Below are 25739 nucleotides of genomic sequence, written 5' to 3'. Positions count from 1 at the left end.
AATCGATTCATACATTAAGAACAAGTAGCACAGAACGCTTTCTCAGATATGAAACCAAAGTTATCGCAACTCCAAAGTGTATTTTTTATTTTTTTTTACAACTGATGATGGCAGAACTGTGCAAGTTTTCTTGTTTATAGTTTGGTTTAGTTACAGTAGGCTTGTGTTGATAATTTAACTGATTTGAAGATGTCCTGCCAGATATAAATCAGGAGTCAAAATAAATCAAATTATAAAACACTCCATTCACTGACAACACTAGCCTGCACCCTAAAATTTCCAACAGATAATTGCAAGAAAAACTTGATTGATTTGATCTACACTTATTATTAATCCACAATTGGGTGCATCAATCGGCTCCAGCCCCCTGCGACCCCGACAGGGACAAGCGGTTGAAGATGAATGAATGAATGAATTAAGATGTCATTTTTTTTGTGTGAATCAGAATCAGAAATACTTAATAATCCCCGGGGGGAAATTATTTTTGTTACAAAACTCCAGCTATACAAACTATACTATACTAAACATCTATTAGAAAAGACTCAGATTTGAATGTACAGAAATGAATATTTACAGTAGTGAAGAATATACAAGATCAAAGATTGTCTGTGGTTGAGTCCGAATTACCGAGAGGAGGTGACAGGCTCTCCAAGGGATGCATTGTATAGTTTAACAACCACAGGCAGGAAAGATTTCCTGTGGTGCATCTGGGTGCGATGAGTCTCCTGCTGAAGGTTCCTCTCTGCTGGGCCAGTGTGTCGTAGAGAGGGTGGGAGACATTGTCCAGGATAGACCGGAGCCTGGACAGCATCCTCCTCTCTGCCACGGTCGTCAGGGTGTCCAGCTGCTCCAGTCATCAGTTTGTTCAGTCTGTTGGTGTCTGCGACCTTCAGCCCACTGCCCCAGCATGTGACAGCGAAAGAGATCGCACTGGCCACAACAGACTCATAAAACATCCTCAGCATCATCAGGCAGATGTTAAAGGACCTCAGCCTCCTCAGGAAAAAGAGTCGACTTTGGCCCTTTTTGTAGACAGCCTCTGCGTTTCTAGTCCAGTTCAACGTATTATTGAAGTACACACCCAGGTACTTATACTCCTCTACAGTGTCCACAGGGACCCCCTGGATTGAGACAGGGGTCACAGGTATTTTCACCCTCCTCAGATCCACTACGAGCTCCTTTGTTTTAGTAATGTTGAGCTGTGGGTGATTCAGCTCACTCCAAGTGAAAAAGTTGCCCAGAACAGTCCTGTATTCACTTTCATCCCCCTTTCCAATGCAGCCTGCTGAGTCATCAGAAAACTTCTGAAGGTGGCAGAACTCAGTGCAATAGTTGAAGTCTGAGGTGAAGAGGGTGAAGAGAAAGGGAGAGGACAGTCCCCTGTGGGGCCCCAGTGTTGCTGACCACCCTGTCAGACACACAGTTCTGTAGGCGTACATACTGTAGTCTGCCCATCAGGTAATCCACATGCAGGACACGATGGGGGCCTCCCCCTGCATCGCAACCATCTTCAAACCAAGTAGAGACGGATGGTGTTGAATGCACTGGAGAACTCAAACAACATGACTCTTATTTACCCAGATGACTGTAGACTCTGTTCAGCAGGTAGGTGATGCAGTCCTTAACTCCCAGGCGGGGCTGGTAAGCGAACTGTAGCGGATAGGTGAGGGGCCTGACCATAGGCCTTAGCTGCTCCAGGACGAGTCTCTCCATGGTCTCCATGATGTGGGATGTCAGGGCCACCGGTCTGTAGTCCTGAGGGCCACTGGGACGCGGCGTCTTTGGTGCAGGCACGAGGCAGGACGTCTTCCACAGCACAGGGACCCTCTGGAGGTGCAGGCTCAGGCTGAAGACTTGACTCAGTTTTCCACACAGCTGGAGGGCACAGGCTTTAAGCACCCTGGGAAATAGCCTGCAACTTTGCCAGAGTGGAGTCTCGTCAGCTGTCTACTCACCAGGTCAGGCGTGAAGGACACTGTAGAGGTGTCCATCGGGGGAGGGCTGAGGTCGTCAGGTTGTGGAGGACATGATGTTGAGCAGGGGGGAGGGGTGGACTATGTAGGTGTGAAGTGAGGTGGTGAGGGGCAGTCAAAGGGTCCGTAAGGAGGAGGAGTAGGGGGAGGTAAAGTGGCATTAGTTGAGGTGCCGGCAGCAGCAGAGTCCTGTGGGGGATGGGCCGCCGTATCAAACCTATTGAAAAATAGGTTCAGTTCGTTGAGCTGGTCCACACAGTCCTCCAACCCCGTGCTACCTGTCTTCTGGAATCCGGTGATGGTTCTCATGCCACTCCACACATCCCTGATCCCTGTTGTTTCCCTGGAGTTTGTTCTCCAGCCTTCTCCTATAATTGTCTTCAGCCTCCCTGATTTTGAGTCTGAGTACCCCTTGCACTCTCCTCACCTCATCACGGTTGCAATCTCTTAATGCTCTCTTCTTGTCATTCAGGATGGCCTTAATGTCCTTGGTGATCCTTGTGTTTGTTGTTGGCGTAGCAGGTTACAGTCCGAGCTGGGACATTGCAGTCCGCAAAAAAAATGAATGTAGTCCGTGATGCACTCAGTGAGCCCAATGGTGTCCTCCCTGTGCGGCTCACAAAGTGCAGGCCAGTCAGTCATTTCAAAGTAGCCCTGCACTGTCTCATAAGCCTCCTCAGACCACCTCCTCACAGTCCTTGTGGTCGTAGGCTTCCTCTTCACCAGAGGCAAATAGCAGGGTTTGAGGTGAACAAGGTTATGATCTGACCTGCCCAGAGGGGGGAGAGAAGAGATGTATGCATCCTTAATGTTAGCATACATCAGGTCCAGAGTCCTCTCCTCTCTGGTAGGACAGCTCACGTACTGTTTCATAACTCTATCCAAGGTGATGTGGTTAAAGTCTCCTGGCATGATGATGAGGGCACTGGAGTATTGAGTCTGGAGATGGTGGTGTGTATGATGCTGCAGGCAGATGCCGGGTTTGCAGAGGGAGGGATGTACAGAACAACAGTGATGACGTGGGATTTCTCTAGGCAGATGGTATGGACGGAGTCCAACGGCCAGCAGTTCAACATACGGGCTACAGAGCTGTTCCTTGGATTACAGGATTACACCATCTGCTGTTTGCTAGAACGGCAAGCCCCCCTCCTTTTCCTCTTCCCGCTCTCGGTGCAATCCCGGTCAGCCCGAATGGTGTGTAAGCCATCGACAGAGATGTTCTGGTCCGTATTGTCCTTTTGCCGCCACGCTCCACGTTAGTGCAGTCAGTTCATCCATTTTGTTGTAGAGGGACCTTACATTTGTGCGTGTGCTTTTCTCCAGAGTTCAGGTGGAATCTCAGCTGGTCTTGCCACTATGCCAGCCGGCATTAGCGAGATCAGCTGTTCTCCGGAGTACACAAAGGAAGCGTGACCCGGTGGAAGCGGCATTGTTAAAAACAACACAAAAAGAAACATGAAAACAAGCGAAAGTAACCTCATTGTAGAGGGCAGAACTTCACAGAAGTTAGGGTGAATAAACAAAATGAACAAAGGAGAATAAAAGTTAAGAAAGTTTTTAAAAAGCAAACTCAAACACCGGAGCAGTAACGGGCAGCATGCAACTTTTGCGCATGCGCACTAATGAGTTAAGCTACTAAAAGAAAAAAAACTAAAAAAAACATTTTCTTAGGCACAATTTGCAGGATCAATCCAAGATGTACACCCTTTTTACTTACCACAGCTACAATAGCAATGTGGGTATTGTTAACGGTATAATCACTGGTTGTAAAGTTTACATCAAGGGCCGATTATTCATTAAGGGGATGTTAGGAATATTTTCGGTTTATCCCAGTGGCGCAGCATGTTAACCATATGAACACCAGCGTGTTATAAAATGGTTGACAGGCTATGTCATAGCAATGTACTGTTTACACAGTTGTTTAACTATGTTTATGTAGGAGCCAAGTCTTAAACAAAAGGTTGAGATTGGACTCAAATGGTACCAATCTGCTATGCAAACTTCCTTTATTAGAAATATGTGATACAAAGTCAGATACACAGCCTAGAACACAGCAGCTGTTAAATTCACAGACGTGTTTTCTTGGGCAGATTAATCAAGGAGTGTAAGTGCCCCCTACAGTACAAACTCATGAATCAACAAGCTCATTTTAACCTGAGTCCAACAACAAAGATTTCATTAAATATAATGAAACAAAGACAAAAAAACAAACAAACTCACAGCAAAAACATTTAAATAAATACAACCATGTCACCACCAAGTTAATTGTGTATCCCTGTAACTGCTTACCTGGCCCATCAAATGGCAAGAGTTTGGAGGGTAATGGGTCCTTTGAGCCCAGTGGAATGAGATAGAGGTCTTTGATGCGACGGTTGTTGTTAGCCACAACACCAAACCTTTTCCTGCTGCTAAAGTAAGAGAACAGAGATACATATGCTATCTCCTCTTCCTCTGTGGCTGGGTGGAAACGGATCAGACAGAGTTCCTGCCAACACAGAGAGAGCAAAAACACGGTATACAAGTGATGCATGGTTTTAAAAATAAAGATGTTAAGCACTTTTACATTTCTCTCCAAACAAACCTTGGAGAGTGAGGTTCTCAGTTTTCCGACATAGTCCCACACTGTGTTTGGAGATATCCGTCCTCCTACATGAATGGTGCCTGGCAAATCCTGCATTGACAATAAGTATGATGCTCTTGTTTCTATGCATGCTCAAAGGTTTGGCATTCAAGTTTGAAACGAAACATCAGCCTAATCACCAGGCAAAATTGCTAACCTCTTTAAGGTGTTTAAAGGATCCTGACACCAGATAAGCCTTGGTCACAGACTTGGCAACAGCCTGCATGTTGATAAATCCTTTCCAAATTTTCTCTTGACCATGGAGGAAGATCGCTGTCTCACCCTCAGCAGGAGGTTCAGATGTACTGTAAAAAAAAAAAAACAGTCGTCCTTTAACAAATGTTAGTACACAACTAATTTCTAAAAGCGTGATGAGATTAAGCACCTTGTTTTCGCTAGTTTGGATGCAGCTACTGAAGATGGTGGAGCTGGGGGCATCGGCATTGGTGCCTTGGGAACAACATCTGCTGGAACACTAACAGGAGCTGGGAGTGTTTCTGCTGAGTTGTTGATGGGTTTTTCTGGAGTAGGGTAGGTGACAGTCACACCGGAGCTGTGCCTGGCCATGCGTGGGTCTCTGCGGGTGATGGTGACAGAAGACACGCTGGAGGTGATTGGTGTGGGTGCCTGGGCTTGAGGTGCCAGCATATTGAGGTCCAGCTGTGGCTGTGATTCTAGGACAGCTGGCTCCATGTTAGACTGAAAGAATGGAGGGGCCGCGTGTTGGTATGCTAAGGGGTCTTGGTGCTGGTAAGCTGTGGGGACCTGCGTTTGGCTGGCAGGAGAGACATCCCCTGACCTAAACGGATACAGTTCTTGTCTGTAAGGCTTAGTTTTAGGCTTCTTAGCTGCAGGGTCATCGTCTGTCTTCTGACCTAGAGGGCAAAACTAAAAGAGTTATCTAATGTAAAACAAATTATGTTAAATTCACTGGATGAATATTAACCTGACACTTCCTTCTTCTGTGTCTCATTTACCTGTGCATATTTTACAGTTGAGGTCAAATAGGTGAGTCCTGTGTTCAGAGGTGGTGTCTTTGAGCATGGTACTGAAAATGTCTGGCATGCTGCTGCCACTGTTCCCTTCTACAGCAGATGGCTGGGCCAGACCTGAAGGAATGGAGCAAGACTCATCTTGGTCCTGTTAACACAGAAAAGAGGAGCTCCGTCAGCTCTTATGAGAATGGTTATCATCTGTTCCAGTTCACCTAACAACTAGAATTCTGGATAACTATCATGTAAAACACTGTATTTTGTGCAAAGTAGATACAAGAAGATTTAATGCCTTACGATGAAGAAAGACAAAGCTTCAGAAAGAAAAAAAAATCAGCATTGAAACACAAGACAGTTGGCAAGATAACTAACTCACGATACCTCTGCTACTGTATTTAATTTGCCGGATTTGTGTTGCAGTTTGTTATTAAGCACTTCATGCAAAGGTAAGAAAAAAAAGAAAGACATCATGCCACCACTCTACAGCAGAAGCCATGCGAGTAGATGACGTGGTGGCAGAGATACATACATCTGTATCGGATGTTGACAGAGCATCATCCATATCCATGCTATGTGAGTCTTGTCTGTTGCCCAGTTTGGAATGTCCAGAATGGGACCTTGAACTGGGGGACTGGGCCTGCAGGAGACAACCATATACGCTCTTTGAACGTCAAGTTGACATGCGCTTGGCGTTTAGCTTAAGGAAAGTAACATTAACCTCTGGAGCATCTGACTTCTTCCACTCCGATATCTCTTTGGAAGACAACTCTTCCGCACTTAGTCTCACCAGTCTGAAGGGACTAACCTCACCACCCACCACCCTGTAAAACAAGCCCTGAGGGAAACATACCACACAGTAATTTAACATCTCAACATGACAGACATCAGATAAACACAGAAACTCAGATGTGTACGTGACAGATAAATAAGGGCATGTATGTTTGTGATGACTCACTTTGTTCTTAGGATCTTTCAGGTTGAACATGAGGGACTTGTATTTGTTCTTGTACTTGCCGTCAGTGCTAAGACAAATGTTGAACATTTCCTTTTCAATGGCAACTGCCAGCCTAGCCACTTCAATCTCAGGCATTTTCAGATCATCACTGTTGCTGACCCTGATGGAAAAGAAACACAACAAATATAGTTGACTGATGCTTCAAGTAATGTAACCAAAGACATACAGAAATAATCTTGGAAATAAAAAAAGGCATTTTAAACTAGGTTTTGTTTGACTCCTACCTTTTAAAGATGATGTCTGTCAGCGAGCAGCGAATGTTCGTTCTCATCTGGTTGTTGGGTGGTGGCAACATGGGGGACACAGGGGGCGCCGAGGCTGCTGGATGTGGAAGTCTGGAGGATGAGGAGTGGCTGGAAGGAGCTGAAGAAACTGGAGATGATGGGACTCTAGAGGATGAGGATGCGTTACTATGGGATGGAGAATCTTTTTGTTGTGGCTGCTTCTTAGGAATGGTAAAGTTGGACTTTATGACTCTCAGTGCTCCCGTGACATGAATTGGACCTGGGGGGAAGCGAGACGGTGTATGGACGGGAGTCAGACCTGACTTCTTTGATTTTGCTGCAGTTTTACTCTGAGGTGTTGCAGGCTTCTTGGACGAAGCAGTCTGAATTGAAGGCTTCTTGCCCTTCGGGGAAACCTTGGCTGCTTTCGGAGCTGGGGACTTATTCCTTCCTTTGACTTTGGTTGCAGGCGCTTGGGGAGGTTTCTCAGGAGTAGAGGCTATTTCCTTCTCTTTCTGTTCCTTCTCACCCAGCTTCTCTTCTTTAGGGGGAGCTGGAAACCAAGGAAAAGATAAAACATTTTAACATATGCTATCATTTACAATCACAGCAGATACAACATGTAGCATTACAGTATTTTACAAACAGCAGATAATCAGGATTTAAGTTCTATAATTCCAACTACATCGCCAGTAGTTGGAATTCAGTCTCGGCCTGAAAAGCTCCACATTGTTGTGAGATACAAGTTATAAACTTTAAAGCTGAAATAAACAACCTGCAATCATAAAAAGTTAAACAACAAAAAAACAAACCAAAATGTCATTCCCACAATTCGTTTTCACAAGGAAGACATTACAATGAACATTCGGAAATAAACACAAAGTCGACAGCTGGGCCCTTTTTATTTCTATCAGTGGATGACAGATACATTGTGCTGTCCATTTGAGGAAAAAGTATTTTCTTTCCAAACATTATTTAGCAGCAATGACCTTTGTACTCCCTCATAAAACAGCTTGATTCACAGCACCCAAAGATCCAACTAAGAGGGAGAACTGATGCCTTACTCTTGTGCAAACCCTTACTGAAAATAAATTTCTACAAGGTTTTTGCTCTTGAATGTGAGTGAAGCATATTCAACTGGATAGAGACTGGCTAACTGTTTTCTTATACTGCCTACTAAAGCAGAAATCCTTCATTACACTGAATGCATGATGTTGACCAGGAGAAAAGGAAATTGAGAATGAAGTTCTAATTTACCTCAGACTGTTGATTCAAACTCATTCATCTCATGCGCTCAGCTACAAACATGAACCATAACCAGCTGACAAGGCCAAGAGCCCCTGGCCCCAAAAGAAACTATCAAATCTTGTAAGTGGTTCTGTCATTTAACTAAATGCTGCAGACGCACACAAATAATTCGTCTTTAACTATTTACATAAAATTATGGAGAAAAAAGGTATAGCATCAACCGCCTAGACAAACGGTTCATCTGCAGATGCCAATGCATTATCCATGAACAAGTTGCATGTTAAGGCTGCATTAGTAAAAGCATCGAGTGCCCTTGAACACAATTATACACCCACTAAAATGTATATAAACCCCAACAATACTGTACAGAAAAGTGGTAATGATACCCAGTCAACCATCTTCTGACTATGAAAGAACAAATCAATAAGCCATAACCTTGGCCTGTTAATCACACAACAATCAGTGGTCATACTGATCAGCTGACCTTACATTTACTTAAGATCCTAATTGTGCTTTCAATTACACCTTATAAAAGGTGAAACAAACTGTCCACATTTCATTGCAACAACTGTTCCTTTTAATGTAGATCAGATCTAATAGGGTGCAAAATGTGTGAAAAACTTGAGCACAGGTCTCCTTCTCTCACTCCTCTGGATTTGTGCTCAGCCCAGGTCTTTAGCTTCTTTCTTCTGCTGTGGACCCTTCTGAACGTCACTGCAATATCTCCAAGTGGTCTGGTCTGTGGCAGAGCTTCCTTCTTTTCCAGCTGTTCAGCATCTGGGGGTTCTTGAGTGTCACAACTCCATTGTGTGTGTAGACTTAGTTGTATATGCTTGTTTGAGCTGAACTGGTCAGGATATCCTACGGCAAGCCAACACTGCTCACATAATCAGTCAAGCCATCCTAAAATCTGTTATATCACCTTTTATTTCAAAGCCAGTTTTCCCACAGGCATCATATTCAATATGAATCGACAACTTTGAAGTCAGCCTGTTACCCACAAAATGAAGGGCAGAAAAATAAAACACGGAGTTGTGCTTAACAGCACTTATCTTCAGCTCAATATACGTTGAGTTAGCTTCACTGAGGCACATTAACAAGAGGAATTCGGAGTCACCCACCTGTTGGAGAAAGGGAGGGAAGGACCTTTTTTATGGGTCACTAGCTGAGGCGATGAACTCAGGAAGTAGACGTGTGAGCATCATTTGAAATCACACTCCACACACACAAAAACCAGTCCATTCATCAAATCCATACATCTCAAGGTAAAGCATCCAAGCTCAGAGTTTAAGATTGCCCTGCTTTTAACTCGAACACAGGATCCTGTTTTCATCTACAACCCTGCATTTTAACTTTGAGGTATTCAAAAGAGCTCCAGCAATTGTGTTGCACTTTCAAAAAACTTGAGGGACTCGAGTCGTATTAAATAGGGAGCAGTTAAATTTGATACAACAGAGGCCAATATATCCTGACTTTGAGTCCATAGCATGGGTCATGATCTCTCTCACACACACACACACACACACACACACACACACACACACACACACACACACACACACACACACACACACACACACACACACACACACACACACACACACACACACACACACACACACACACACACACACACACACACACACACACACACACACACACACACACACACACACACAGTGCCCCTTTTCGTCGTCGTCGTCATCGTCATCATCATCATCATCATCATCTTGGTCATCACTGTGGTCTTCCTCGCTGTCTGACTCCTGCCGGGTCTTCTTCTGCGTCTTCTTCCCACCAGCGATGCTCCTCTGGGTGGACGGGAAGAAACACATTCAGACCTTTTAGTAACAGTACTGGGCAAGAACTGTTTGATAACATCACAGTAATAATTAAGAAATGTTTAACTGAAGCCATATTGGCTTTTAAAAATAGATCCCTTTGATGAGGTTCTGCCAAATGCCAAAATCTGTTCATGGTACACAAAACTGTCTTCAGTCTGCTCTCAACTTTTCTCCTTTTTTAAAAACACTCAACACATTGGCCCTCATTTATCAAACGAACGTACGGCAGAAAAACGTGCATACGACCATTTCCAAACTTCGGCATTTATCAATTTGGACGTGAGCAGGAGCTACAATCAATTCTCACGTCAGGTCTGAGATTGTGTACGCAAATTTGAGCCTGTGGGTTTGCAGTGAAGAACAGCAAAATCCGGCTGAAAATAATTAACAAACCTCAGCTGTCATTAAGCATAAGCAGTCACATATTAAGAACAGATCAAAACGGATTCTTAAAACGAATAAAATAAAAATAAAAATTGTGGTTGGAGCAATTGATTGTACTCATGTGCGTCTGAAGGCACGATCCATGAATGATTACGCATTCATCAATCGCAAAAACTACCACTCGATAAATGTACAGGTGATTTGTGATGCCAAGTTATCGCTTTTAAACGATGCCCGTGTGTGCCCACGATTTCAAAATAAATTTCAAAACAGCTCGGCTCCAGCCCCCCGCGACCCCGACAGGGACAAGCGTGAAGATTGAAGATGAATGAATGAATGAATGAATGAATGTGTTGGCGCACGGCTGCAGGAAGGCGCACTGCAGAGCCAAAGTCATCTCCTCGGTTGTTGGCTACCCTCGATAAATTGCATTAAATCAAACAAGGTATCAGATGATTAACATCTTGGTATGGTTCTTCTAGATGACAAAGGTATCCTCTTACGGAATACCTAATAACCCCACTGGTAAACCCCGCTACAGAGCAGGAGTGCAGGTTCAGCAGTGCGCACACACGCACACGGGTCACAGTGGAGCGCTGCTTCGGGTTGACTGCCTCCGTTATTCTTTTCCATACAGCGTTTTTATGGGCCCCTTTTATTCCACTCCTAAGACTGCCAAAAAGCACATTTTTATTTTGCTCCATCTCGGATGTCAGGATGCCGATCTGTCTGTCGGAAAAGTTTCTTTTCGTACCAGTGTTTCTCCTCTGCATGTTTGACCTCAGTGGGCGAGGCCTCCGAACCAGGAATATTTAAGGGCCTAACATGTTAATGACGATCGAATTCAGCCGCCGCATTTATCAAGGCCCGCTCATTCGTACGCTGAGATTGGTCAGATACGAATGTTTCCTAAATCACACGTGGGTCCTGTTGTACGACCAATTCTGCGCTCAGATCTGCGCCCGTTTTCACGCAAGATTGATAAATGAGGGCCATTGAGTGCATAGTACAATTCAAAGGAAATTAATAGCATTTCTGCATACCTTTCACATTGTTCTGAATGTGGCAACTAAGCTTCTGTAAACCTGGACATATTCATACAGAAATTTACGCTAAGCACAAAATTATACTTGGCAGGTCTGCTTTACTGGTATAGGCTAACAAGCCAAAGTTAACTTCACACATTGCCTTCAGGGACCTGTTTTACAAGTTCAACTTTTTCAGGCTTTCTTCAAGTAGTAGCTCTTCAATTTTGAACCATATAAAAATCGTTTCCATGAATGTACACATCACTTTTTAATAACTTTAACACAAGGGTAGGACTATTGACTCCTCTGGGGATGATTGTTGTTGAAGAAGTAAAATTAGGTCAATATTAGGCTAATCAAAGATACAGAGCGTAAGCACATAACCTATACAAAACAGCAATAACAGTAAAATCAAGAATGTGGTTGAATTATTAAAAAGACTTATGCACAGTAGTGTTGATATTTCTAAGCCCACAGTTTAGTTATCTTTTACCCTCTGTAGTTCCACTATTAACTATTACTAACTACAATAACTAACAAATATAAGAATAACAATAAATTATGATAATATTAATGATTAAGGACATGAAAAAAGGCAGACAGTGTGAGTGCATGAATATTTTTAGGAGCCATATTAGTCGTGTTTCCACTAGGGCTGAAACAATTTATCGAGTTACTCCATTACAAAAATGCATAGAGGCAAAATCTCTACCTCGATGATTTGTTTAGTTCTTATCTCGTGCTTTATGCAGCCTGTTCCACACAGGGATCATTGTTCCACACGGACCGGTTTTGCAGATGCACACCACTACATCCGTAAAAGGCTCAGATCATTTCACACTTAAAAAAAAAAGCCCAAACGGTGCAATGTGTTCACTGTTAACTAGAATTGTTATACCACAACAGCACAACATTGATGTTTCAGCATCTGCGCTTAAAGCATCCAGTTATGAGCGCCGCTGTTCCGGTTTAATGAGGGCTGTTGCCGTATTGACGCATAAACAGGAAGAGAAGGCGTAGCGTAAGCTGTCCTCGTGAATGTCTCTTAGTTTTTCACGAATGTTAAACATAACGTTCCCTACCTGATCCGTCTTTATACTTTTGTTTGGGTAAATGTGTCAGTGGCGTTTTGTACGTTGCTTGTTACGGTAAAAGGGAAGGGAGCAATACGCTCTTCCTGATAATTCTGTGAATGTTCTCATTTGTCCAGGTCATCGTTATCCCCAAAGCAATTTCAGTCAAAAGCAACTGGACTTGTTTATTTGTCTAGGAAGACGTTTCACCTCTCAGCCAAGAGGCTTCATCAGTTCGTGTACGCATCTGACCAGGCTGGGACTGGTCCAACTAACTGGTGTGGAGATCCAGGTATTTAACCTCTCACAAGGCCGATGGTGTCACTGGAACCCTTTGTGCTCCAAGTGCCAACGACCGTCGTTAGAGTGGCAGTCGTTGGTGGGAAGTTGATTTCAACTTTGTTAGAGCTCTACTGGGTTACAACGACAGTCATTGGAAATTGGAGATAAGTGGTTTCTTAGACCCCCTCCTCTGTTTAGTGATGGTTTCTCTCCCTCGCCCTCTCAAATGGCCCTTAACTTGCTGTGTTTCCATTACAAAAAAAGGGGGGAGGGGATTTACGAGAATAGGTTTTCCTTTGCCGGTGATGAGCTGATCAGTGATACAGCGGGGTGTTCTTCCTCAAGAGAAATACAGAATAGTTGTAGGTTGATTTACGGATGGCCCATATTATTCACAACGTCAACTTGTGTAGAAGTAACATGAAAGTAAACAGAGGCACTTGCGGTGTGTGTGTAAAAATAACACAATGATGATAAATGTTACGAGTCTCAATTTTAAAAATGTCAGGAAACTACCACACGTCAAACCGCTGAGAGCTAAATCCAATCAGCAATTGGGTATATCTCAGGGGACAAAAGAGGCCCTGCTCTGCGCCATTTTCTACTCTGTCAAAGCGACTCCCATGCAAATTAGGGGCGTTTTTGGCGAGATAGACCCGCCTCATTCTGGGTAGTCAACCATAGTGGAAACGCACCTTTCATTACAAAAAAAAATAAATAAATAAGTAGAATCCGCAGGATTTTCCTTAAAAACAAACTAGTATTGACAGACTCTGCCCTTTGTATGGATTTTCATTTCCCTGTTTGGGATGTTTCTGGGCATTAGCCTTTGGATACATAAATCGCAAATATAATGAGGCAAAACGCAAAGTGTAAAAAGTTTGTTCTAAAACAAGAGTGAATCTGGGGATGGCTATCACACACTGGCAAGCCCTGATGAAAGAGGGTGGGCAGGAAGAGCAACCACGGCCACATAAGCATGTGCTTATGGTGTTGTTGAGCCAGAGCCAACTGCCAATGTCATGCTTACAAACTACAACACACAAATAAACCGGTTTTGTATAAAGATGAGTTTAAATTATTTAGTTATACAACCCATTGCATCTGGAAAACTATTTTCCCTTCATAAAGTCACCACATATTCTCTGGGTCTGTGAAACATCAGCAGTCCTACTGGGCTATGGCATATCTTATCACTGATGTCATAAATGCACACATGCAGTGCTCTTTTTCCATTTCACGATCCAGTGGGAATGATGACTCCATTGTTCCCAGGAGCTGATTCGTCAGTAGACAGGCCAATGGCTCACTTTGATCTGATCCATTGAACTTAATCTGCTCACTGCAGGATACCTACACAGGTGTATTGACTGTGATCCTACCTTGTTAAATGTGAGTCAGTGTCTTATTACGAAACAGCCTACAAATGTTTCTCCTTTCATCCAAACGCCCCGTCACTCCATGGCAGCGCGTCGCGGCGGTAACTGCACTTGATAACCTTAGACACTAGGGGGTAGCAGTGTGCTTGAAATCTGTTGACAGGATTTAAGGACAATACAGCCTCCGACCAAAAAGTGGGATGCAATGACATGACACTGAGTGGCGCTGTCTGTATTTCTGCATGTTGACTCTACAGGAAATAAGAAGCCGAAGAAGTAACGTGATGCTGACAGTGACAGCTACAGTTAACTGAAAATACCCGAAATCTGAGATAACCATGTCTTGCCATGTCTCTGGTGATTCAAAATCACAGGACTTGATGTTGACTGGTGGACTGATATTCATCATATTTATTCAGTTGATTCTCTGCTGTGGAGCTGAATCAACGGTAAGACGGGGCATGACCGTCCTGTTGTCTGTTGGTGTCATCATTGTTTACATGTGTTTTTAAATCTGTTTTCCACCAAAATGGGCACTTTAGTAGTGGTAATGTGGCACAGAGTAGATTAAATTTGCTCAGCTGTTTTTCTTTATAAAATATATTTCCAGATACAACTATATATCTACGTGTATTTGCTGAGTAGTCTAAATATACACACTACACATTTAATTTTCATAAAGATAAAGATTTAAAGATAAATACACACCATTGTTGGTAGGTTATATCAGCTGCTGAATTGCGCTGCGTTCTTCAGCTGGCCGTTTTGGCCGTTGGCCGGTATTGATCAGCCTGAGTAAAACTGGATATCTTTTTTAAAGTTACAATTTTTCACTGATCGGCTCAAAATAAAACATCTGCATGTCCTTTTTTAAAGCTTAAAACACTGTGACTCTGCAGACACCACAATGTGTAGTCTCAGTTTCAATAGCGAAATTTGTGAAATAAATTTATGGTCTCTCCTCAGCAGCACAGGTTCGACTCCGACCTGTGGCTCTGTGCTGCATCTTATTCTCGCTCCACTTGATATAGCCAACCTTAAAGTAGGAATTCACGAGTTCCAGGGTCAACTGTAACCATAGACTGAACAGGAATGATGAACGTAACATAAACCAGTGTCATTGAGCCGTGCTCCTGTATGTTAAACGCTAATTCACTGAAGAGGGAAACTTTGATGATTTTCAACCAGCTGACTCGAGTCAGCCAGTATACTTAAGTCGGCGGCTCCAATCACCTGCAGTGACACACACCCTGTAACTCTAGCACCAACTATTGTTCGGTTAGCAAAGAGCAACTGAAAGCTGTATTTCCAGATGTCAAATGTTCCAGTGAAGTGTGGAAACACAGTGAGAGAGGGTCAAAGTCCTGAGACTTTAACACAGACAACACCCAAAAACAAGTCACAGCTAATTTAACATACACAGTGCCATGGATACATATATCTTTACACATATCCTGATTGACGGGTGGCTGTGTAGCCCTGCCCTAAAGCTTCTGCTGCTTTATGATCTATTTTACTCTAAATGGGCTCATAATTTAATAAATGGCATATTGTATGGAAGAAGACTTGAAACTAGAGATTGAAACCATACACTTTATGAATAACGGTTTATGCCGCACACTCAGACCCGAACGCATGTCTGTCCACTTGGCAGTCATACACAACTTCTAAGAAGGGGCTTTGCATTGCTTTTACCGATATAACTCTCACATCTCACATCTTTTCTCATTGGGTGAAAAGCAAGAACTTTGACATTTCAAGTGGTCCAAGTTACCTTTGGTGTAAACTTGATTTTTTGAGCCTTGGCCTTGTCCTTCTGCTTGGGCTCTATGTCATCAGTGATGGACTTCATGGCCGCAGAAGCATGTCTCAGGATACAGTCGTTGCAACAGTACACAGAATCTTTCTGGGCATTATTCCCACAGCCAGGTCCGATACATTTGGGAAGGGAAGACTCCTCGACAGCTTTTTGCACAGGCTTCTCTTCTGGCACCTCCACTGTTGCTGCGCTTTTCACCTTGATGTTTGACGCCACTCTCTGCTCTGCTTTGGGTGCTGCCTTCTTTTCCACGGTGGGTGCCGATTTCTGGTCTGCTTTTGATTGGGCTGGCTGCTGTAGAGCCTGCTCCAAGTCAGTACACAAAAAAAAAACAGCTAGTGATGAACAATGTTATTTTGCATTGTGTTTTCTGAAATCATTAACTCATTCAAACTCATTAAGACTCTGGAGATACTTTTTGGATTCTAATGTGCATTATCTAAAACACAGGAACAGTTGGAGTCATTAATGATTAAAATTTACATTTCAACCACACATTTAAGCCCTTTGATAAATTATATTAATCCCACTACGGTGAAATTCACAATGTAAATTTAGATTTTTTTATTGACTCTATAGGGCTAGTGGAAACACGACTATTTGGAGCCAAGTAGAGCAAGTTACTAAGTAAGCCGATCTATAGAGTGCCACATACAAGTGCTTTTCTTTTTCCTATCTTCTCATTGTCTTAGCCAAGGTGCAGTCGAAAAAGATGCGTTTTTAGCCTGCGGCGGAAGATGTGTAGATTGTCTGCTAATAGCCAATCATGTCGTGAAAAACATCTAAACTATGGGATCACTTTGAAAAGAACAAGGATGACTGCCATGGTCAAATGCAAACTAAGCAAGAAAAAATGTGTCTATAAATCGTCCACAACAAACATGACCTCCTACCTTAAACATGTAAGTAACATTAGCCTAGCCTAGCTACCTGCCCATGGCGGCCCGTTCTGTCAGTCTCCTTGCTGATTTTTTTCTGACATATTCAGAATTAGAATCTGAATCATGTCTTAGGGCACACTCACATTGTCCATCTGTACCGTGCCCCGTGCTTTAGGGTACTTGTCTGTCCGTCCGTCCGTCCGTCCGTCCGTCCGTCCGTCCGTCCGTCCCCTCCCTCTCTCCCTCTCCCCCCCGCGGGCAAGGCCTGTTTGTACTCACACTGCCTGGGCCTCGCGTGAATGCTTCTTGCTGCCTATACGTCATCACGCCGTAACACGTCACACGCATTGATTGACGTCATCGCGATGCGTCGCTTTGTTTACAAATCTTTCCATGGACCTCACCTTTTTGTGCATCTTGTCCAACTGTTTTTGAATATTTTCATCCGACCAAATCTGCAGTAAACACTCCATCTCCGCATCACACCAACGTGACCCTTTCACCGCCATTGTTTTAAATGTCCGCGCATAGTCCGTCCTTTTTCCGCGCATAGCTGTGGCACGGTTGCACTCACACTGGTCAAACTAACTAGACTTTACCCGTGAAACCTGTTTGGGCACAATACAGATGGACAGTGTGAGTGCGACCTTAGTGCGCATGAGCGAAAGTTGCACGCTGCCCGTTACTGCCCCGGTCTTGAGTTTGCTTTTTTTAAAACTTTCTTAACTTTTATTCTTCTTTGTTTGTTTTGTTTCTTCACCCTAACTTCTGTAAAGTTCTGCCCTATACAATGAGGTTACTTTCGATAGTTTTCGTTTTCGGCCTATGGAGGGGAGAAGATTTAAGCAGTGTCTCCCCTCTGTTGTTATGGGAAATATACGGTCTCTGTACAACAAAATGGATGAACTGAGGACACTAACGCGGAGCCACCTGGAGTGACGTGAGTGTAATCTGATGTGTTTCACGGAGACATCGCTGCACGGGCCATCACGGACTAAAAACATCACAGTGGATGGCTTCCACACCATTCGGGCTGACCAGGATTGCACCGAGAGCGGTAAAAGGAAAGGAGGGGGGCTTGCCGTTTTAGTAAACAGCAGATAGTGTAATCCTGACCATATCACCGTTAAAGAGCAGCTCTGTAGCCCGGATGTTGGACCACTGGCCGCTGGACTCCGTTCATATCATCTGCCAAGAGAAATACTGCATGTCATCACTGTTGTTCTATACATCCCTCCCTCTGCAAACCCGACATCTGCCTGCAGCATCATACACACCACCATCTCAACACCCCAGTGCCCTCATCATCATGTTGGGCTGCTGCCAGCCCCTCAACTAATGCCACTTTAGTGCCCCCTACTCCACCTTACAGACCCTTTGACTGCTCCTCACTTCACACTAGGGCTGCAACAATTCATCGAGTTACTCGATTAACTCGATTATGAAAATTCCTCGAGGCAAAACATCTGCCTCGAAGCCTTGTTAAATTCCTATGACGCGCCTATGTGCAGGGATCTGATTGTTCCACACGGACCGTTTTTCAGGAAGCACTCCAGCGCGTCATACACGGTCATACATTCTGAATTTAGTTGGCGGCAGAGAAGACTCTGGTTGGCGCGATGGCGGAAAGTCAGACTCAGAATGTCCGTTAACGACAGATAGTATCTAAAGTTTGGGATCATTATATATTGAAAGAGGGAGAGAACAAGGTGCAGTGTGTTTACTGCAAAGCAGACCTGGCTTACCACTCCAGTACGACGTCAATGATTCAACATCTGTCTAGAAAACATCCACATGCTGTTTCACCAACAGTCGCTGAAACAAGGTAACGTAGCCTAAGCTTTTATATTGATGTTCGCTGATTTTAATAGCATACTGTATTTGTAGCGATGTCGTGATGCGGTTTGACTAGATATGATGTTTAGCTTTGATGTTAAGTAGCCTAGCTATTCTAAAACGGATAGTTTCGGTCCTTGATTGTGATTGACTGAATCGCGTTAGATGCCGTTGTATATAGCACGATAAACACACACATTGACCGCATTTCGTTATATAGTAATGCTCTAGCACAACTAGCTCAAAAGTTAGAGTGGCTGCGTCTTGTTGTTACATGTCAACCATTCATATGGAGGAAATATATTTCTTGGCGGAAGAATTATTATCTATGAATACATTGTTACTTTTTCGTCGCTGTGCCTTTGTTTCATGAAATCTTGCTAGATCGACGTCGTAACCGTTTTAGAAAACCAATAAGCCACTCGCGTCCGTGCAGCTAAGGGGGTTTTAGGCACTCCGCTTCGCGACGTGCCCAACAACGCCCCTTAGCTGTTCGACTATACAGAATAAAGCACGGCCTCTCGGGGCTTATTGCTTAAACGTATTCACGTTCAATTGCAAGAGAGTATAGCCTAAAAAAAGAAACCCTTCTTCACACACACACACACCCTCATCTTGACACACACACACACACACACACACACACACACACACACACACACACACACACACACACACACACACACACACACACACACACACACACACACACACACACACACACACACACACACACACACACACACACACACACACACACACACACACACACACACACACACACACACACACACACACACACACACACACACACACGTTGTTACAATGGGTAAGTAGCCTAATGGTGAATGCTGCAGGTGTAGAAATCTACATAAAGCAGATATTTACTTTAATGTCATGGCTAGATTACAGCATGCAACTTGTTGTGCATTAATAAATTAAATTGCTTTTGCTCTTTTTCTCCCTCTCAACACTTCCAACAGAGCATGGACAGTTTTGTTCGACCAGCGCAATCATGCACAGTTCAAGAGACTACCATTTTTACTGAGAGTATTTTGAACATGATTGTGACTGACATGAGGCCACTGTCCATGGTGGAGGACAAAGGATTCAGAGATATGATCTCTACCTTCAATTCAAAATACAACCTGCCATCAAGGACATATTTCACCCAATTGATGGAGAAGAAACACCAAGAAATCAAGGATAAATTGAAAGTGGTCCTAAAGGAAACCGAGTGTGTTGCCCTGACAACAGATATTTGGACCAGTGTGGCAACAGAGGCCTACCTCGGGGTGACATGCCACTTCTTGGGGGAAGATTGGGAGATGAAGTCCCTCTCCCTAACCACAATGCCCCTAGAAGAGAGACACACTGCAGCTAACATTGCAGACTGGCTAGAGGAGACAACTGCCACATTTCAGATTCCATTTGAAAAAGTAAAGGCAGTTGTTCATGACAATGGGGCCAATGTGGTGGCAGCAGCAAGAATTCTTAGAGAGAGGCATGGGTGGGCTTCTGTGAGATGTGCAGGGCATAGTTTAAATTTAGTTGTGCAGAGCACACTCAAAAACAATAAAACAATTGCTAGTTGTGTGGGTTCGGCTAGGTGCCTAGTGGAACACTTCAGAAGGAGTGAAGTGGCCTGCACTAAGCTCAAAGAAAAACAACAGCAGATGGGAAAGCCACCACTGATGTTGATACAGGATGTCAGTACCCGGTGGAACAGCACATATCACATGCTATCAAGACTCCTGGAACAGCAATGGCCCGTGACTGCAGCTCTCTCTGATCCAGCAGTCAATCCGAGAGGCAAACACCACTACCTGGATCTAAAGCCAGAGCAGTGGAACATCAGTGAGGAGTTGACACAGGTCCTTGGGCCATTTGAAGGAGCTACAGAGTTTCTCAGTGGAGAACAATATGTCACCCTCTCTGCCCTTCCACAGCTGGTCCAAAACCTTAAAAAGTCCACACTGACTGCAGAACTTGAAACTGCACCAGTGAGGGCATTTCAGGCTTCTGCTGCAGAGCAGATCACAGACAGGTGGCAAGAGCTGTATGAATTTCTACCTGATACTCCCAACCCTATCCTTCTGGCTGCTGCTTTGGACCCCAGGTTTAGAAAACTGAAGTTCTTGCCTAGTACTGAAGAGGTGTTTAAGGTCCAAACTACTATTCAATCAATGGCACTAGCTGCCAAAAAGGACTCAAAACAGACACATGTAAGGGTAGAGGAAGCCACTGCCACCACATCAGCTACACACACTACAGGTGGATCACATCAGAAAAGTATTCTGGGATTGTCATCAGAGGATGAAGATGACAGAGAGGATGAGGATGAGCAGATGAGCAGAGCAGTGCAGAAGGAGGTCTTGGAGTATTTTGGTGATCAGCCTATTTCCAAGAAGGAGAATCCACTGCAATGGTGGAGAATAAATCAAGCAAGATATCCAACCTTGGCACAGCTGGCAAAGTCTTTCTTGGGGATCCCAGCAACATCAACACCCTCAGAGCGCTTGTTCTCTGCTGCTGGGAACATTGCCTCAAAACGTAGGGCAAGCCTAAGTGCTGAACATGTGGATATGTTGACGTTTCTCCATTGCAACTATAAGTTGTTGTAGAATCTGATCTCTCTCTCTCTCTCTCTCTCTCACTCTCTCACACACACACACCACTCTCTCTACCTCATCTAGGTACATTTTCATGTTTGTTTTGAGATTACAGCTGAACAAGTCTTATTACAATTTATTTATTTTATTTATAATTGTTTTATTTACATTTATTTTTATAAATCGTACACATTGTGTACCTGTTTGGCTTGATAATGTTGTATTAAGCAAACAAGGCCAACTGGCCTTTACTATTTAAGTTTGTATTAAATGTTATCCATGTTTTATCCAAGTTGATTGAACTGTATTCTGTAATTAAATTCTCACTGGCTCTTAATAAATGAGCTTAGTTTTGGAGACAAATTTTTTTTATAAGAAATGCTTGATCATTTTACAGCCACATCATTTTCGTGATGCATTATTTGTTTTGGTTGTTTAAAAACGCATTTTTTTTTATCCGATTCATCGATTAATCGATCGATAAAGTGCTAGATTAATCGATTACAAAAAGAATCGATAGCTGCAGCCCTACTTCACACCTACCTATTCTACCCCTCCCGCCTGCTCTGCATCGTGTCCTCCACAACCTGATGACCTCAGCCCTCCCCCGACAGACACCTCTACAGTGTCCTTCACGCCTGACCTGGTGAGAAGGCTGACGAGACTCCACTCTGGCAAAGCTGCAGGTCCTGATAGTGTATTTCCCAGGGTGCTTAAAGCCTGTGCCCCCCAGCTGTGTGGAGTACTGAGTCAAGTCTTCAGCCTGAGCCTGCACCTCCAGAGGGTCCCTGTGCTGTGGAAGACGTCCTTCCTCGTGCCTGCACCAAAGACGCCACCTCCCAGTGGCCCTCAGGACTACAGACCGGTGGCCCTGACATCCCACATCATGAAGACCATGGAGAGACTCGTCCTGGAGCAGCTAAGGCCTATGGTCAGGCCCTTCACCAGCCCCGCCTGGGAGTTGAGAACTGCATCACCTACCTGCTGAACAGAGTCTACAGTCATCTGGACAAGCCTGCGAGCACTGTGAGAGTCATGTTCTTTGACTTCTCCAGTGCATTCAACACCATCCGTCCGGCTCTACTGGGTGAGAAGATGCCTGCGATGCAGGTGGAGGCCCTCATCATGTCCTGGATTGTAGATTACCTGATGGGCAGACCACAGTATGTACGCCTACAGAACTGTGTCAGACAGGGTGGTCAGCAACACTGGGGCCCCACAGGGGACTGTCCTCTCTCCCTTTCTCTTCACCCTCTTCAGACCATCAACAATCCTGTCCTGCCACCTTCAGAAGTTTTCTGATGACTCTGCAATAGTTGGCTACATTGGAAAGAGGGATGAAAGTGAATACAGGACTGTGGTGGGCAACTTCGTCACTTGGAGTGAGCTGAATCATCAGCTCAACGTGACTAAAACAAGGAAGCTCGTAGTGGATCTGAGGAGGGTGAAAACAACTGTGACCCCTGTATCCATCCAGGGGCTCCCTGTGGACGCTGTAGAGGAGTACAAGTACCTGGGGGTGTACTTCAATAATAAGTTGAACTGGACTAGAAACGCAGAGGCTGTCTACAAAAAGGGCCAAAGTCGACTCTACTTCCTGAAGAGGCTGAGGTCCTTTAACATCTGCCGGGCGATGTTAAGGATGTTTTATTAGTCTGTTGTGGCCAGTGTGATCTTCTTGGGCTGAAGGTCACAGACACCAACAGACTGAACAAACTGATCAGGAAGGCTGGTGACGTTCTTAGGGGATGAGCTGGTGACCCTGACGACCTTGGCAGAGAGGAGGGCGCTGTCCAGGCTCTGGTCTAACCTAGACAATGTCTCCCACCCTCTCTAAGACACACAGCAGAGGAGCACCTTCAGCAGAAGACTCCTCGCACCCAGATGCACCACCGAGCGCCATAGGAAATCTTTCCTGTCTGTGGCCATTAAACTATACAATGCATCCCTTGGAGAGCCTGTCACCTCCTTTCTGAATATCAGACTCAACCACAGACAATCTATGAACATGTACCCTCACCGGCCAATTTCTTATTAGGTACACCTGTCCAACTGCTCGTTAACACAAATTTCTAATCAGCCAATCGTTTGGCAGCAACTCAATGCATTTAGGCATGTAGACATGGTCAAGACGATCTGCTGCAGTTCAAACAGAGTGTCAGAATGTGGAAGAAAGGTGATTTAAGTGACTTTGAACGTGGCACGGTTGTTTGTGGCAGGCAGGCTGTTCTGAGAAATTCAGAAACTGCTGATTTACTGGGATTTTCACACACAACCATCTCTAGGGTTTGGTCCGAAAAAGATAAAATATCCAGTGAGCGGCAGTTCTGTGGGCGCCAATGCCTTGTTGATGCCAGAGATCAGAGGAGAATGGCCAGACTGGTTCAAGCTGACAGAAAGGAGACAGTAACTCAAGTAACCACTCGCTACAACCGAGGTATGCAGAAGACTATCTCTGAATGCACAACACGTCGAACCTTGAGGCGGATGGGCTACAGCAGCAGAAGACCACAATGGGTGCCAGTCCTGTCAGCTGGAAACTGTACAATTCGCACAGGCTCACCAAAATTGGACAATAGAAGATTGGAAAAACGTTGCCTGGTCAGATGAGTCTCGATTTCTGCTGCGACATTTGGATGGTAGGGTCAGTATTTGGCGTCAACAACATGAAAGCATGAATCCATCCTGCCTTGTATCAACAGTTCAGGCTGGTGATGGTGTAATGGTGTGGGGAATATTTTCTTGACACACTTTGGGCCCATTAGTTCAAATTGAGCATCGTTTCAACGCCACAGCCGACCTGAGTATTGTTGCTGTCCATCCCTTTATGACTACAGTGTACCCATCTTCTGATTGCTACTTCCAGCAGGAAAACGCGCCATGTCATAAAACGTGAATTATCCCAGACTGGTTTCTTGAACATGACATTGAGTTCACTGTACTCAAATGGCCTCCACAGTCACCAGATCTCAATCCAACGGAGCACCTTTGGGATGTGGTGGAACAGGAGATTCGCATTATGGATGTGCAGCTGACAAATCTGCAGCAACTGCGTGACGCTATCATGTCAGTATGGACCAAACTCTCTGGGGAATTTTGATTCAATTTCAATTCAATTTTATTTATAGTGCCAAATCATCACAAAAGTTATCTCAGGACACTTTACAGAGAAGACATAGACTACACTTTATGACTTATTTATGATTTACATAGACCCAACAATTCCTCCATTGAGTAAGGTGGCAACAAAAACCTTCCCTATAACAGGCAGGAACGTCAGACTGTTATAGGGATACGAATGCCACTTCGGCTCCGGAAAATATTGTTTTTAACTTAGTTTATCGTTTCCATATTTGGAATCACTCGTGCCCAGCTTTTATTGTATTTATTTCTTCAAACCATGGACTGAAGCTTTTAACCATCAGGCCTGTGGTTGCCTCTGATAACACCGGAGAAGAAAAACGCGGAAGTTGTGACGCAGAATTGCACTAGCTGGGCGCCAGTTCTTAAAGAACTTCTTCAACTCAGTGGGATCTAAAAACAACTGCTCGAATGGGCTGCCTGCCCAGGAGTGAAGAAGGTCTCCCTGGACATTCGGCTCCAGGGCCAGAATTAAACTCACCTCCCTGTGGTGGTTTCTGTGTCCCGGATTGACGGATCCCCAGCACAGGCTGCGATATGATGGCTTTATGCGCGTCCCGTCTCCCCATGCTCTCAAAACTGAGGGAGAACGTCTCTGGCCTGAAAGCTGACCTGATGGAGAAGAACAAAATCCTCCTGGATTTCTCCACCCGTCGCCTCGACTAAGGCAAAGCTCCTCGCCCCAGGTGAAGCTCCTCTCCCCAGGCAAAGCTCCTCGCCCATCTTAAGGCTTCCGGCGCTGGTAATTGGCCCATGACGGCCGCCAAAACACCACCCTGCCGTGGACTGGCTCCATCACCACCGGATCTCCAGCGCCAGCACTCACCGAGTCCCGCAGGCACCACCAGGGAACCAAGCCCAAGTCATCGGCACCTTACACCTCCTACCTTCGCCCCGCGGAGTGGCAGTGCTCAACCAGGGAGGACGGAGCGGTGGCTCCGGGTCTGGTGAGCTCAACTCCACTCAACCCGAGTGAACCCTGGTCAGTGGTAAACAGGGGCACTAAGGCTCGTCCATCTCTCCCATCTCTCCGCCTCCTGATCTACCACTGGATAAGACGTTTGACATCCTAAGCCCGCAGGATTTCCCTCCTCAGCCTTCGGATTTACCACTGGAAAAGAGGTTTGACGTCCTGAGCCCGCAGGATTTCCCTCCGCTGGGTGAGCGCTCCAGCTCGTCCCCGGGATCAGTCCATACAGCCGAGAGTGGCTCTCGCCGACCCAGGAGCCGGGGTCCGCTCGCCCAACCCGATCCCTCCCCTCCGTGCTGGTTGTAAGGACCTCGATGGTCAGGCACGTGAGGGTACACGACGGCCAGACCTTCTGCCATCCTGGAGTCCGCGTCAGGGAGGTTGAGTCCTCCGCCCTCCAGCTGTGTTCACAGCACAG

The 25739-nt window shown here is 44.9% G+C and overlaps 1 protein-coding gene across 1 annotated transcript in view; it reads right to left on the bottom strand.

The window, feature by feature from the left end:
* LOC310966219 (death-inducer obliterator 1-like) overlaps window positions 1-25739 on the bottom strand; it is a 46260-nt gene that overhangs the window by 4504 nt on the left and 16017 nt on the right. The window contains exons 6-16 of the mRNA XM_083940073.1: window positions 15837-16184; window positions 9814-9883; window positions 6825-7407; window positions 6541-6700; window positions 6304-6420; window positions 6115-6222; window positions 5571-5733; window positions 4979-5468; window positions 4751-4898; window positions 4555-4644; window positions 4263-4458 (exon numbers count right to left, since the gene is read on the bottom strand). Of these exons, the coding sequence (XP_083796199.1) occupies window positions 4263-4458; window positions 4555-4644; window positions 4751-4898; window positions 4979-5468; window positions 5571-5733; window positions 6115-6222; window positions 6304-6420; window positions 6541-6700; window positions 6825-7407; window positions 9814-9883; window positions 15837-16184 (2473 nt within the window). The remainder of the gene's footprint in view (window positions 1-4262; window positions 4459-4554; window positions 4645-4750; window positions 4899-4978; window positions 5469-5570; window positions 5734-6114; window positions 6223-6303; window positions 6421-6540; window positions 6701-6824; window positions 7408-9813; window positions 9884-15836; window positions 16185-25739) is intronic.

This window comes from Echiichthys vipera (assembly GCF_963691815.1).
Source record: "Echiichthys vipera genome assembly, chromosome: Y".
NCBI lineage: Eukaryota > Metazoa > Chordata > Actinopteri > Perciformes > Trachinidae > Echiichthys > Echiichthys vipera.
This window is presented reverse-complemented; position numbering and strand designations above follow the sequence as displayed.